Source organism: Equus przewalskii, chromosome 6 (genome assembly GCF_037783145.1).
Source record: "Equus przewalskii isolate Varuska chromosome 6, EquPr2, whole genome shotgun sequence".
Lineage (NCBI taxonomy): Eukaryota > Metazoa > Chordata > Mammalia > Perissodactyla > Equidae > Equus > Equus przewalskii.
The window spans coordinates 7,358,332-7,374,998 of record NC_091836.1 but is presented as its reverse complement, the minus strand read 5'-3'; the positions used below and the strand labels follow the sequence as shown (position 1 = coordinate 7,374,998).

At 34.8% G+C, this 16,667-nt stretch overlaps 1 protein-coding gene across 2 annotated transcripts in view; it reads right to left on the bottom strand.

The window, feature by feature from the left end:
- The window catches only part of CEP57 (centrosomal protein 57), a 40,830-nt gene that overhangs the window by 2,408 nt on the left and 21,755 nt on the right, over positions 1–16,667 (bottom strand). Inside the window, exons 3-10 of one of the 2 annotated variants that reach the window (XM_008513744.2) lie at positions 15,513–15,692; positions 15,043–15,164; positions 11,865–11,981; positions 11,164–11,241; positions 8,115–8,222; positions 7,504–7,581; positions 1,288–1,529; positions 540–684 (exon numbers count right to left, since the gene is read on the bottom strand). In XM_008513744.2, the coding sequence (XP_008511966.1) occupies positions 540–684; positions 1,288–1,529; positions 7,504–7,581; positions 8,115–8,222; positions 11,164–11,241; positions 11,865–11,981; positions 15,043–15,164; positions 15,513–15,692 (1,070 nt within the window). The remainder of the gene's footprint in view (positions 1–539; positions 685–1,287; positions 1,530–7,503; positions 7,582–8,114; positions 8,223–11,163; positions 11,242–11,864; positions 11,982–15,042; positions 15,165–15,512; positions 15,693–16,667) is intronic. The other variant, XM_008513745.2, reaches the window with a different exon arrangement.

Genomic DNA, 16,667 nt, shown 5'->3' with positions numbered 1-16,667 from the left:
AGTCACGGTAATCTCTTAAATATATGAATCACATTATTTCTCTCCAGATGAAAACCCTGGAGTGTGACTTCCCACTGTACTTAGTAGATATTAAATAAATGGTTGTTTTATTAATTTAATATAATTAGTAATACAAATAAAACAAATTTTTTTCACATATTTGTATCTGACATTCTTTTACAAACTAAGAATTTCTGGGTGCTTTTAAAAAGACTTGGGTAAACTCAGAACCATTTAAATTCATCACGGAAGTTAAAGTTTGTTCATATGAAGATAAGAATATTAAATATATTCAGTATCTGACAGATGTATCTTAGATGACAAAATCCAAGAGACTACAAGACAGTGTCTTTTTTCCTAGCCCACTTAACTCCAATTCTTCATAATCAAGGAACTCAATTAGTAACTGTCTAAAGAGATACTTCCTGTAGCTCCATATCTATGATACATTTACATTGTCATTAATTAATGTATTTGAAGAAAAGGGTTTTGTTCCTGTTTTTTAATAATTAGAACCAAGTAAAGGAAACTTGAGTTACCTGGGCTTGATATTTTCGAACTTTAGTTATTTGATTGGCTTTTGCCTCCATCCTTCCCACTAACGCCTCCAGTTCGCACTCTAAGTTGTCTTTCAGTTCAGCAGTTGGTGATTCTTGGATAAGTTTTGCAAGCTGCTGGTGATCACTATATATACAAAGTAAAAGCAGGGCCTGGTTAAGTTTCCTATGTTTCACGGTTAGGTACACTACATCTCACTCACCATGGGACCGCTGCTCTGTGCATTAAAAAATGACTCAACTTATTAAACAGAGCAACAAATTTCCAAATTATCAGTGATAGTTTAAAAGTTCAAAAAAGGCACTGGAAACAAATGCAAAAGAGTTCTTAATTTCAAAGAGCTAATTATTTATATGTCTACCTGCCCCACAAGAGTATTTTACACATGTAGAAGGAAAGTCTAGAGAAGGATGCTGTTCTTCACTCACACCCTAACTATGAGGTAAGTTTAGCTAAATTCAATGTACATCAAGCTCCCAAACAGGGAAATAAAACTTAAAATGTAAACCTTGGTCTTTAAAACACTGAACACTATTACCAAAGTGAGAGATTTCACCCAGAGCAGCTGTATTTGTTAAAGTTCTAGGAACTTGCTCAGTGATTGGTGCAAGGATTGTGCTCAACAAATACTTGTTGAGCGAATGAAAGACAGGATTAATAAAATCACCAAGAAGTTAAAATGAGGTTTTAGAACTAGTTGTAATTAAAAAAACAAAAATTAAAACTCACAAGCTCATTTGCCCAAATTCATCTTGTAAAGTCTGTAAGACTTCTGACAACTCTTCATTAATGCTGCTAGAGGAGGGAGGCGTTACCGACAACTTCTTACTTTTACTACTTCGTGGAGATACTTGCTTTGCCAAAGGAACGCTGTTGACTACTCGATCATTGCACAAGGCCTTACTGTGTTGCTTCATCAGATGCAAGACATGCTGAACATTGGCTACCACGGCATGGCTGGGACTGGTGGACTAAAGGAAAACGAAGAGAAGTAATTGAAGCCATATTCTCTAAATCTGTTTTCTTTTTACTCCCTAACATGGGAAAAAGACTCCCCCCAAAAGCCCATGATATAAATCTTATAGCCTAGAGTAAGTCAATTACCAAGTCCTATGGATTTAACCTCTGAAGTATCTCCAATCCACCTCTTACTCTCCACCCTGTTGTCATTCACTTGGTTTATGCACCCATCTCTATTAGCTAACATAAGGCCCTACATCACTGAGCTGCAATTTATACTCCCTGGCTGCATGCCCCACCATATCTCCTTATTTTTCTCCACTATTTGAATAAAACCTATTTGTACATGGCATTTCTTTTGTATGGCAACTTTTCTACCATTCTTTAAAACCCAGTTCAAATATATAATTTTTAAAGACTTCCTTAAACCCTTCAGGTAATTAATTGGTCCATTCTCAGATCACCTATAGCATTTTTCTCTACCAGAGCATTTATCACAATATATTGTAATTGTGTTTGCATATCTATTTCACTTATTAAATAGTGTATGTACTTCCAGGTGACAGGGACTGTTATTGTATTCATTTCTCTACCCAAATAGCAGAAAGCACTAAGTTCATTTCTGTCACATAAACAACAGGAAAAATCTAGTAGCTTTCTCAAATCTTTATTTTTGTTTTGAACTAAACATTAATCTCAACGAGCTATTTCAATCTACAAAAAGATGGCTAGGCTAACTTGGCTCCATAAGCAACATCTAGACAGCTTGTTTAAAATGCAGATTCCTAGGCAGCACTCCAAACTCAATCAGTGTGGGGTCAGGGCTTGGAAATGTGTACTGTTAAGTCTGCCAGTTGATTCTGATCAGCCAGGTTTGGAAACCACTGGGCTAACCTAAACAGATGCTCTTTTTATCCTAGTTTCTATTCTTAGGTAGCAAACTGAATCCAGCAATATATACAAAGAAGTATACATTACATCCAAGTGGGGTTTATTCCAGGAATAAAGGCTTGTTCAATATTTGAAAACCAATCAATGTAATCCAGCATATCAACAGGGTAGAAAAGAAAAATCACATAACCATATCACTTGATGAAGAAAAGCACTTGAAAAAAATCCAATATTCATTCAGGTATAAACTCTCAGGAAAGTAGGAAGAGTGAAATTTCTTCAAGTTGATGAAGAGTTTTGACAAAAAACCTATAGCTAATTTCATACTCATTGGTGAAAGACTGAATGCTTTCCCCTTAAGAGCAGAAAAAAAGCAAGGATGTCCACTCTTACCACTCTTACTTAACATAATACTGGAAATCCTAGCTAGTGCAGTAAGGCAAGAAAGGAAATGAAAGGCATACAAATTAAAAAGGAAGAAATAAAACTGTCCCTATTTACAGATGACATGACTCTCTACATAGAAAATCTTAATCAAAAAAATAATTCCTAGGACTAATAAGTGAATTCAGCAAGGTCACAGGATCAAGATCAACATACAAAAACCAAATATACCAGCAATATCATGTAGAAACCGAAATTAAAACTAAATATAGGGGTCGGCCTGGTGGCACAGCAGTTAAGTTCGCATGTTCTGCTTCTCGGTGGCCCGGGGTTCACCAGTTCAGATCCCGGGTGCAGACACGGCACTGCTTGGCATGCCATGCTGTGGCGGCCCACATATAAAGGAGAGGAAGATGTGCATGTATGTTAGCTCAGGGCCAGTCTTCCTCAGTGAAAAGAGGAGGATTGGCGGCAGTTAGTTCAGGGCTAATATTCCCCAAAAAGAAAAAAAAAAACAACAAAACTAAATACAACTTAATTGTTGAAAAAAATATTTGGGTATAAGTCTAATAAAACAGGTATGGGACCAATATGCTAAAAACCACAAAACACTGATGAAGGATCTAAATAAATAAGAGCTACACCATACTCATGAGCAGGAAGATGCAACATAACAAGGATATCAATTCTCTCCAAATTGATCTATAGGTTTAATACAATTCCTATCAAAATTCCAGCAAGACTTTCTTTTTTCTACAGAGACAAATTTATTCTAAAATTCATATGAAAAAGGAACAAGAAGAGCTAAAACAAGTTTGGAAAGGAAGAATAAAAAGTAGGCGAAATCACTCTCCCTGACGTTAAGACTCACCATATAAAGCTACAGGAATAAAGGCGGTGTGGTATTTGCAAAGAGGTCAGCACATGTATCAATGGAACAGAACCAAAAATGCACTTTGACCTAATAAGCTTCATGTTGTATCCAAAAATTATTTCAAGTGGACCATAGATTTAAATATAAAATATACAACTATAAAACATGGATGAAAACATAAGTGAAAATCTACAGGACGTAGGTCTAGGCAGAGTTCTTAGACACGATACCATAAGCATGATCCAGAAAAGCAAATAAATCAATAACTGGATTTCCTCAAAATGAAAAGCTTCTGCTCTGTGAAGGAGTTTGTTAAGAGGATGAAAAGAGAAGCTACAGAGTGGACAAACATATTTGCAAGCCACTTATCTGATACATGACTTGTATCTAAAATATATACACTTGCAAAACCCAACAGTAAAACAAAAAAAATCCCATTAAAAAAAGGGCAAGAAATATAAATAGACATTTCAGTAGAGGATATATGGATGGCAAATAAACACATGAAAAGAAGTTCAAATAGGATTAGTCATTAGGGTAATATAAATTAAAACCACAGTGAGATATCACAATATACCCATCAGAATAGTTAAAATAAAAAGAAACAATATTAAATGCTGGTGAGGATGTGGAAAAACTGCATCTCTCATACACTGCTATGGGGAATGTAAAACAGTACAGGCACTTGAAAATAGTTGGGCAGTTTCTTTAAAAAACTAAACCTACATTTACCATACAACCCAGCAATCCACACTTCCGGACATTTATCCCAGAGAAAAGAAAATTTATGTCCACACAAGAACCTGTACACGAATGTTCATACTGGTTTCATCTATAAATGCCAAAAAGTGGAAACAATCTAAAGGTCCCTCAATGGGTGAATGGTTAAATAAACTGCTGTACATTCACACCATGTAGTGCTACTCAGCAATAGAAAGGAAAGAACTATGGATACACACAACAATTTGATGGATATCAAGGGAATTATGCTGACTGAAAAAGCCAATCTCAAAAAGGTCACATACAGCAACGATTCCATTTATGTAACAGTCTTGAAATGGCAAAATTATATATACAGTGTGTTGGTGGTTACACAAATATACATGTGATATAATTGCACTGACCTATACAAATGTGCAAGCACATGCATGCATGCATACAGACACACAGGAGTACATGTAAAACTAGAGAAATCTGAATACGGTCTGTGGAGTGTACCAATGTGAATCTCCTTGTTCTGCTACAGTACTATAGTTACGTAACATGTGACTACTGGGGTAAACTGGCGGAAGAGTACATGGGGCCTTTCTGTACTATTTTTGTAATTCCTATGAATCTATAATCATTTCAAAATAAAAAAGTTAATCTTAACATGTTTTTATGAAGACAATTTAAATTCAACCATAATCAAACAGTTTAGATATACATTCTCCTTTCCAAGTACGCTGTCATCAATACAACCTTGGTTACCAAGACACAAATTAATTTGTCTCATTAACAACCTTAAATGCAAATATACATATGTAAGTGTAAAAATGTGTTGAATATGGGGAATCACTATTTTGCTCATAACTTGCAATATGTATTCACTGTACTAATTACCTATAAACATACTTTCAATAAGCATACAGTTTTCTGAAATTCTTTTTCTTATTTTTCCGATTATATTTATTAATATAGTTTTATGTCTGTTGAATCTAATAATAAAAAAACTGGAACTTGTATGTCTTTTAAATTTCATTTTTCTAGTAATTCATTTTTATTATATTTTACAAATATTTTATCTACGACAATGTATAATTAAAAATAAAAACTGGCCCTTCACAATATATAGTTTGAGAAACCCTCAGCTAGGTGACAGCACGTTCTTAGATGTTTGAATAATATTTCACAAAGAGTACAAATAACTTCAAAAGGAGAGCTCAAGTTGAAAAGCCCTGTCTTTGAACCTGTCCTGTTCAACCTTTGTATTAATGACTTTAGTGAGAATTACCAAAGACAGGCAACTAATTTGGGGATTAATAGGCAGTTAATTTAGGGATAACATGACTATAATGGAAGACTAAACTAGATACTAAACTAACATGGGCCAGGGTGAATCTACTCCTATAGAATTTCATTTGATTAAAAATTCTGTTAAAAAAATCAACTCCACAAGTAAAGGACCCACAGAGGCTGCCGCAAAGACTCCAGAAAAGACCTGTTACTTCAGTTGACTCTAGAATTAATGAGTGAAAGGGATGATGTAGCTTCTCCTGTAACATTAATGTGACGCTAGGCTGAGTTAACAGACTATCTAGAACATGACAAAGACTCTTATTTTCTGCTAGTCATAGCACACTTGGAGGGCTGTATTCAATTCAGGAAGGAAGAGAGTGATGAGATGTTAAAGAAACTCATAAAGCACATCCTATGATTAATAGCTGAAGAACAAAGGCAAGTATTTATCTATAACCTAGAATAGAGTGAGGAGATGAGAATAAAGATAAAGCTATCTTCAGAAGTTTTAAAATTTTCCAATAATCAAGGGTTCATTTGTTCTACGTGGATCCCTGAGAGCAGAAAAATACCAATGAGTAGAATTTATACAGTAACAGATTTCAATTCACTTAAGAATTTTCAAATAAAGCTGTCTAGAAACGTAATGGGCTGTTTGAGGTATAATGAGGTCTCATCAATAGATGTATTTGAACAGAGTACACACCATTATTCTGGAGTTTATATAATGAACACACTGGACAGGGAACTGTACTAAGTGGGTCCCGAATCTAACTAAACATTAGACTGGTACTAGGGAACAGTTAAAAATACTTTCTAGAATCCATACCCAGAAAATTCTGATTTAACAGGATTCTGGTGGGGCTTTGTAATCTGCTTTTCTAAATGCAGAGTCAGTGATTCTGATGCAGTTGGTCATCCCCTGAGAATCTCTGTTTCCAACCCAATTCAAAGATTCTATGGTGAAGGCAAAAAAGCTTGGTAGGAGTAAGAGATAAAGGAAGTAACACAGGTCAAAAGACGGTCTGCAATCCAACACGACATTAAATTTAGGTTTAAGGACAGCAAAGAGCCAATGGCAATACTTTTTTTAAAAAGTGATTTGTGCTTCATACATTTACAAAGGGCAAGTGGAAAAGCTAGGATCACTGAGGATTTACTATGGGGTTAAAATAAATAAATAAACAAATAAGCCTCTTGAACTCACAATCCAGTTGGATATTTAAGGCATCTATACATGAAACAACCAGCAACAAAAACAGTTAATGAAAAAGTGGTATAAACTAACACAGTGTTAAGCATTTATTAGAAATCACTCAGTACTTGCTGGTACTTGAGAGAATTATCATCTCTCCATTTAAGCACTAAAGGAAGATGAGATTCAAATCTATGTATCACTGCTGCTTGGATAACGAGTCCTGTAAGTATTATGGATCTACGGACAAATAGGATGTGATTTCTGTTTATTTAAATATCTTATCTATATCTAAATATAAATCAACAAGGTTGATACTGAAAAATCTAATACTACAAATATACTATTTCCTATTTCCTTGCCCCCTATCTGCAACCATACCTTCTCCAAATGAGAGTCTCTGCTTTTGTCCATAACTTCCCTTCCACATCTACTTTATATCTGCTTTAAAGCATCCCCTGGTCTCCTCCCTGCTCCCCCAATCCCATGAACCCTTCTTCCATTTAATTCTCATACCACTATGATCCACACTGGTAAAGGGAGCAGAAAAATGTTTCCACCATTTATAGGCATACAGGCAAACATGTAAATTTAATTCAAAGATCTAAGATGTACAAAAAAATCCAGAGCTTGACCTACTCACCTTTCCAGCTACAAATGGCATATCACCCAAGCATAATCTATAATGTGGTTGTGCAGCAAAATAGTTCCTAGAACCTTTCTGAATGCAAAGGAAAGAAAAACAGTTTTACTCACATGACAATAAAAGCTGACCATACATCACGAACCTCAAACTCCAGCTTACTGCTGGGCTACTCCTTGCCTTATCTATATTAGCATTAGGGTCTTGAGCTCCTAATAATACTTGTCAACATGCATTCTAGCCTAGGAAAGGCTAGGAAGAAAAACTGGTACCTGACAAGACAGCAATTACAGCCTAAGTAGAGAAATAGTTTGTGTGTGTGTATACACATAAAAACATTTTAAGAGCAAAAGGTGATTAATGTAATACTGAATAACAACAACTAATATTTGTGCAGTGTTTTGTAGTTCTAAAATGCTTTCATATATATTATCTCACTGTCAGGGTAAAAAGTTAGAAGTAAATATTACTTTTCCCCATCTTCCCAATAAAGAAACTGAGAGCAAGAGATTCACTCCTCCAAGGTCAGTACCACAGGGTTTACAAGTGTTTTTGCATAAATTACACCAAGTAATAATCAGCACTTTGGCTTACTGGTTTTGCTTTCATACCTTTTCTGGTGGTTTTGACTTCTTTTTTTTAATTCTTCTTGCACTGGGAGCACATGGAGTTGCCTTATCTTCAAAGATAAGTCTATTTGCTTCTAGACCAGTCTGCAACTGGGAAAAATGATGAGTCTAAAGTTATGCTGTAGAAATAAAAGCTATGATTCAAATGTGAGATGTGCCACGGAAAGGCCTGTAAAAGTCTGCAGTAGTAGCTGACTGAAAAACACATCACAGCTGTGTAACTGTCTTGAACTAATCTGTCAACATTTGTCAAATATTTTAGATCAAAACCAGTCTCTTGTTTTATCTTGAAGTGCCGTGTTATAATTTCTCCTTTCTTTAGCCTGGAACCCGAAAGAGCTCCATTATTTGTAGTTCCTCCATAAATTACATCTAATGAGTTAAATGCATTATATCTAACTCCAAACTGATGCTTCAATATTTCCTTCTTTTCACATGTGGCCATCTACAACAGTGCCAGATACAAAGCAGCTGGAGAGCAAAATACATTTCTTTCTCTTTTATAAACTCATACACTTATGATGTTGAGAAAAAGGAATTGGAAATTTATTTCCAAAAGAACTGGAAGGTATGTGAGCAAATGTTATTAAGCCCTTTTCTCTAGAAGCTTAGTAAATGCATTAACTTAAAAATAATTTCCTATCCACATGGCAGAAATTCCACAAGCAATTACTAAGGATTTCAAAAAAGGACTACTGTTTTCCCTAAACCAACTTACAACTTTGCTTAAAACACACACACACACACACACACACACACACGTTTATGTGTATTTGTCTAGAAGAGTAGCTTTCAAACCTGCCTATGTATCAAAATTGTCTGGAGTTTAAGAGAAAAACTCAGATTGTCAGGCTCCTCTCCACACCTCATGATTTTGAAACTTACAGGTTGGGGAAATTTGTATTTTAAAAGTATTTTAAAGTTCCCCAGTAAATTACGATGGAGCTGAATAAACACTCAGAACCAATGGATTAGTTAAAAGAAAAATGGAGATCATTACCAATACTTCCCACAATGACCGCATTCTTTGGGGACAGAATCTCTTCAGGGACAAAGGAATATAGGGGTCTCTACCCTCAGGAACATTTACACTCCCACACATCTATCAATGCTTTATCCACACTAAACTGAACAGATATAATTCAGTGAACAGGAAATTACTAATCTGGAAGACTTATAAAGCCAATGAGTATCAACAGTATACAGAAGAACAATTTCTTGAATATTTTAACTTACAGCTTATTTAGTTCTTCCCAGTACTTGTCATATATTTGTGTAGCAGAGTTTTAACATTTTAAAGTACTTTCATTATCCTTCCCTTGTTTGATCCCTCCAACACTAAGAAGATATGAAATGAAGACCACTTTATCACTGGTAAATCCAAGCTCTAACTGGTTAAACATCTTGCCCAAGGCTACACAAATTAGGGTTAGCTAGACTTGGAACCACATATCATCCATGGCCATCGTTCTTCCACTAAAATAGTCTTCAGTATCAGAACCCAAAACCTTTCCTGATACTATATTATCAGTAATAATTGATTTGGGTCCTATTTTTTACCTGCTAAATAAAAAAGCAAAAACAATAAAAAATAATTTTTTAAATTCATAAAATAATGAACTTGTTTAATTTTGTATTTCACGTATAATAGAACTCACTTCTACAATGTGTATAAAGCACAACCCATAGTTTGCATGTTACCAGTGAGTGAATGGAGACATGGTTAAGTGGCCTACCCTAAAGTGGAATGAGAAGCCAAGTAATTTCAAAATTTGTTGGTGGTCAAAAATAAAGCCATATAACTATATAACTCAGAAAGTACACTGAGGAAAAAAAAAATATACAAATTAATAATAAGGTAAATATTTGAGAAAGAAAATATATCAGGTTTAAAAGAGAAATGTTAAGTCACTGAGTTCCGGGAAGCAGTGGAAGAAACAGACAAGATAACAAAGATGGGATACTAGAATTTTATAGTCTTGCCAGCACCCGTATGATGTGATACTGTGGGCATCTGGCCACAGCCTGAACTGCAGTGCCTCCACGCCTAATTATTTTGGAATCAGGACCTGCTTATGTTAATATTATAATGAAAAATGATACATGCAAATGTTATAAAACTTAAAGACTTTGGAAGGGGGAGGGCAACATATGGGAGGTATTTGAATAAATAAGCTCATAAAGGGAGAGTCTTCAGTTCTAAACAGAAGTATTTTACTGAGCCTATATGTAAGACTTATTGGGTACATGTGTAGCTACATCTTCCACAAATGCAGTTCTGGTTGGTACACATAAACTCAATGTTTGTATGAATTCAGAGTGCCTCATCTATTCTACCTGGTGGCCAGTGCATGGAATAAAATCCAAGACTAGGATAGAAGTGAATACAGCTTCTGTGAATTAGTATCAGCTATTGGGGCAGCCCACTACACTACCTCAACTTCAGTCCTGGTAGCTTGAGGCCACCAAGGATAAGGAATCACCTATAAGGAGGATATTGAATGATAGCTTTCAAACATCTCTGACAGTAACCCTGTGAGAATCTTTACATGATTATGCATTAGCTTATTTTGTATAGTCAATTTTTCAGTTTACTGATTTTTTTTATACGCTGATTAAAACCCCACAAATTGAAAAACTCTAAAGTACTCAGCTTTTACTCTCTGCCTATAAAAATACATGTTTATAATTTTCCATATTAAGGTACATCTAAGAATTTATATATTGGACCTTCCAAAATATAAGTAGTCTAAGAAGCTCACATTTAATCATCTATTCATATATAAAGAGTAATATGAGGGGACAGCCCTGTGGTTTAGTGGTTAAGTTCAGCGCACTCCAACTAGGTGGCCCAGGTTTGGTTCCCGGGCGTGGACTTACACCACTTGTCGGTGGCCATGCTGTAGTGGCTGCTCACATACAAAACAGAGGAAGATTGGCACAGATGTTAGCTCAGGACAAATATTTCTCACCAAAAAAAATAAAGAGTAATATGAAATATGAAGAGTCTACCTGCTCACATTCAACTTACCTCGGCTGCCTTAGCTTGCATACGTTTCCTTTCCTGTTCTTCTTCACGGAGTTTTGCTTCCAACTCTTGCATTTTTTTCTAGTGAAAAGAATATTAAAAGTGGTAACAGTGAAAAAGTCTTAGGGTCTACTTGTAAAATTTTAATATAGCAACATAGGAACGTGTTGTAAAATTTTAACATAGTAAATATAAGCCTCTTAGTTTACTCTAGTAATGGCTCTGGGCTTGTCAGTATCCATGACATTCTCCTTTGTGAATCAGTATCAGTCATTTGTGAGGTAGCATTAAGGTAGTTGAACAGAATTATGGGTAAAATCTATGGCCAAAGAACACAGTTCTGTATGAAGGCATATACATGCTGCATGGAAGCTGAATCTGGAACTTAAGTCTCAGCGGTATTAAACACTTCCCAAGTGAATCAATTAAAACTAAATTTAGTACAGAGAACAACTTAAGTTAACCAAGTGATACAAGCCTTAGGAATACTCAAAACCATACGCTCCAAAAAGAACTTCTTCCTCATGTCCATCAAGACTGTAAACTGAACATCCTCTCCAAATTTACATTTCTTCCTTTTAAAAATTCCTATATATTTCTTTGCTATAAGATCACTTTTCTTCCTATAAATATCCAACATTATAAAATCATTTTACAAGCAAAACAGTATTATGTATTGATCAGTAAAAGAGACATTCACTGACTTCTGCAAGGGCCTGCATCGTGGTCAGTTTGTTATACTCCTGTTCAAGTAGATCCAATTTCTCAAGTTGGCTCTGAACATGTGTTTGATCATGTTGTCGTTCTCTTTCTAGGGAAACCTGGGAAACAATATTAAATACACCATAACAATTTGACAAAAAACCAAAAACAACTGAGTGTAATTTATGAATACACTGTACGCTATTTAGCTGACCTTTCACAAAACTACTTAGATACTGCAGAGGTAGTCTAGGAAAACAATATTAAGATGAAACCACAGGAACATCAATCAATACAAACAGAATCCTATTCTTACTATATACTATTGTAACATGTGGTTCTATATAGTGCAACTATCATTATACTCCGGGATTACAGGGATTTACTAGATATATAGGCTACACACACACATACACACAAATACTTTCAATTGGTCTTATTCTCTTAACCAGTTAATCTCTTAATTAAGGTAATAATTATGCTTTTAGTATCCATCATTTACACTTCCTCTGAATTCTACGCAGAACATCCATTATTATTACTTTTTTAGCGTTAGGGTCAAGGATTTAAAAAGACTGCCTCCTATTAGATGTAAGTAATGATAGTCACATGGGAAACCATTAAACCAGAATAAGAAGTGGAAATATGCTAAAATGTGGTCTACTGGTAAAAAACCAAAACAGTAAGTACTTGAACTTGTAAACAGTATATCTTTATACACAAGTCTTTAGCAATAGGTATCATTGTTGTTAGTGCCACTGAGTTGATCCCAAACCCTAACGACTCTGTGTACAGCAGAATGGAACCCTGCCCAGTCTTTTTGCACCATCCTCTCCCCTTCCAGTGCTGTATCAGATAATGCTGCCTTGCTATTCATAGTGTTTTCATGGTCAATTTTTTCAGAAGTGGGCAGCCAGTTCCTTCTTTCTAGTCTGTCTTAGTCTGGAAGTTCCACTGAAACCTATCCACCATGGGTGACCCTGCTGGTATTTGAAATACCAGTGGCATAGCTTTCAGCATCAGAGCAACACACAGCCATAACAGTATGACAACTGACACATACCGGTGTGGTTCCCTGACTGGGAAATGACCCCAGGCCACCTCAGTGAGAGCGCTGAATCTTAACCACTAGACCATCAGGGCTGGTAACAGATATCATACTAATAGAAATTTGAATAGGAAAAAGTAATAGAAAACAATTTTCTCAGAAATTTGCGTGAACTACTAACTCCCTCCTATTCACTGTAGTGGACAGTTATTGCTCTTAAAGAATACATTAAGTTAAAAATTGGTACAAATCATATTTTATTTCCAGTTACTGAAACTATTCTTATTAAACAGGCTATTTAAAATTTCCCAATGAAACAGGGCTGTAATTCAAAGACATCTAGTATATATGTCTAATAGATATATTAGTCAAGACATCTTACTATTGTCTTACAGATGCTTTCTAACCTGAGAAGTGGAATATCCCAATGAAGAGAATTACTTTATTACTGTATATAATGTTTGCCATTTCCAATCATGTGGCAAATTGAACTGATCACCCCCCTTCCCCACCCCATCTATCACATAACAGTGTTAGACAATACAGCAATAATAATAAATTATTACATAGCAAGTTTCAAAGCAAGAAAGGGAAATCTGTAGATGCAAAAAAGATAAAGGAACTCAAAAGCAAGTGAAGGGACACTGAAGCCAAATATCACAAGAGGCAGTTTTGGAGGCTTGGTGAATAAGATATACTGGGAAGATGACATAAAATCTCAGGCTATATACCATCTGCATGATGCAAGAATCTTAACCTATTAACATAAATCTGGATCAGAAACAGTGAAACCCATCAAGCCTCAGGAAAGGCAAATCCACAACTGCCTCATAAGGCTACACACACAACTTAGGAAGTATGGAATTCCCAGGGCAAACAACTCTAAAGAGTATGTGTTCACCATAAAATATATATAGTTCTCATAAGGGAAAAAAAACCCAACCATAAAGGAGAATCAGCAGACGTAACAAATGAGAAGACTGATACTCTGAAAACATCAGATAATTTAAAAGAAATTGAGAATTGTTTACAGTGTTCAAAGAGATAAAGGGAAGGAATAAAAACCAAAGTAATAGCACATTAAAATAAAAAAAGTAGGTGGACTGAAGAAGACTCAATTAGAAACAAAAAGATATGGCCACTGAAATAAACTCAATAGCATAGTAAAGGGACACATGGGAATTAATTACTGAAATATTTTCTCAAATATTGTCATGCATTTATTCAAATATTTCTTTTAAGTCTAATATCTCCAAGTTTGACCAAAAGCAGACTGAATACAGAAAGTACATAATTTCCCTTTCACACTGCTGAGCATCTAACAAAACGTTAAGCATACAGACCTCCAAATTTTGCATAATAAAGTCACGATGCCCTGAAATTGTGGTCCTCATGGTGAATTCAAATTCCAGATTCATAACAGGAAAAAGAGGTATGTTTTAAAAAATCTATTTGAGACTGATGTTGCAGATGTCCTCTCACAAACAGGGCAGTTACTTCAGTAAAAATACCTCTAGTGTGACACAGTAAAATATTTTTGTTATGCAATTCTAAAGAGTTGTTCAATGTATAAAGAACTTTGAATCTGCTACCTCACTTGAGCCTTTAAACAAATTCAAGAGGTAGAGTGGTACATATGATTATTTCTATTTTTTATAATGTAGACTCAAAGAAGTTAACAGGACTTGGAAAAAGACCACACAATTAACTGTATAGTATTTTTCCAATTTAAGTAAAACTACCAAATACAGCAATAACAAGAAGGCCAATCAAACTTTCAGACACCATAAATGACGCTGAGTAATTTCAGTCCTACACTGTTATACGTTCAAAAGCAGAAGCTACCAAAGCTGTGTGCAGAGGACGGGGCAGTATGTGTGTGACGGTTACCCAAAAAGGAAACCTCTCTTGAAAGCTATGCTGAAAACAAAAATCACATTTTTCTCAAAGCTTACCCTGGTAGTTATTCAAAGTGAACTGCTGGTACTATTACCAGTGGTTACTTTAAGATAAAAGGAGAAATGATTATTATAACAGCACCATTAGTCCTCACTAAGCAAAAAGGTCTTTATATCAATCTAATTTTCCCCATAACTAACCGTTCTTGAGAATGAATCTGTGAGGTACTATACCTGTTTCTCTAAGACAGACGTCCTTTCCATTTCTGCATGCTTTATCATAGTACGCATGTATTCCAATTGCTTTTCTAAAATATTACATTTATTTTCTGCAGCTAACAACTGAGATGTCAATTCTAAAAAGAATACATAAGAAAAGAAGAAATTAGATCACTCATAGAACAGTTTTAACAAGCTGTTTAACAGGAATTGAATCTACTGTGAAGACAATAAATACTTTCCAGTAGCCCTATAACAGCTGACCTAAGTCATTCTCTTTCTATTTGCTAGTACAATCCGCCTCGAATTCAGTCAGTAAATAGAACACGACATCAGTACTTGCTCCTCAAAATGCACCAAATATATGCAATTTTGTAGTGCCTGAAGACAGTGACCACTAGAAAACATTAACATGGAATTTCTTTTACAGTAATTTTACAATATTTAGTTTGACAGTGTTTTGTTTCTTCCATAACTAGACAAACCTCGATTGTGCTTTGATTCCTCATTCTTTGAATTCTCCCTTTCTTGTATCTGTTCATCCAATACTTTCTTATACTCAATTGTTTCTCTAGACAAGGTTTTCACACTTTCTTCTGCTTGAATCCTTTCAAGTTCTAAGCGTCGAATTTTATCTTGAAGATTCTTCAGAGCAGAAAATATGGCTGCCGAACACAAACATGGATAAAGTAAGATAACAATAAATATGGAGAAAGTTCACTGAAAAATAAACTCATCTAAATAAAAAATTAAATAGATGGGTGGGTCCAGTGGAGGATCACTCTTCGGGAACAATAAAATGCCAATTATTATGTAATTAATTGTTTTTTAAAAAAATCTATTTAAAGACATCTTTTGAGTCTCTGAAATGTGCTAGGTTCTCAAGTAAAGAACAAATTACCATGGTAAAAATATTTAGCTAATTATACAAAATTTATATAGCTGACCCAAAGTACATTATTAACTATCAATCTTTTTCTGTTTTATTAATAGAATCATATGTAGAATCCAATTGTAGAGTTAAAAATAGTCAAGCACAAAAAGCACTAGCACTCTTTAAACTGTCCCCCCAAATTTCTGATTATAAAAGTAAGACATATTCACTGTAGAAAGCACAGGAAAATACAACGAAGAGAACAACTGATAATCCTACAACCTACCAAGAGATATTGATTCTCATTTTTGGTTATTGCTTTCAATCATTTTCTATATGTGTAAAATAAATTGAGATCAAAATTAATTTTTGTTTTTCACGTTAGCATTATGAAACTATGAGCATTCCCTCATGCAATGAGGTAGTCTTAAAAGATTTCCTTATGATCAATAATTAAAAACTGAAAAATTAAGTTACTAGGTCAAAGAATATTCATATTTTAAAGGCTCTTGAACCAGAGTAAAGTACCTCCAAAAAGAGTTACATCAATTTACACTTTCATCAGAAGTATATGGCTTTGCCAACACAGACCAATATTAATCACAATATCTCCACCATTCAATTCAAGAAACACATGCTACTTCTGGTTATTTTATTTTGCATTTCTATTAAAGTATTTTTATATATATAATTGATGAATTTTTCTATCTTTTATGAATTTCTTTGCCCATTTTTCTCTAAGAAAAAGTTTCCTCCTTCCACTCTA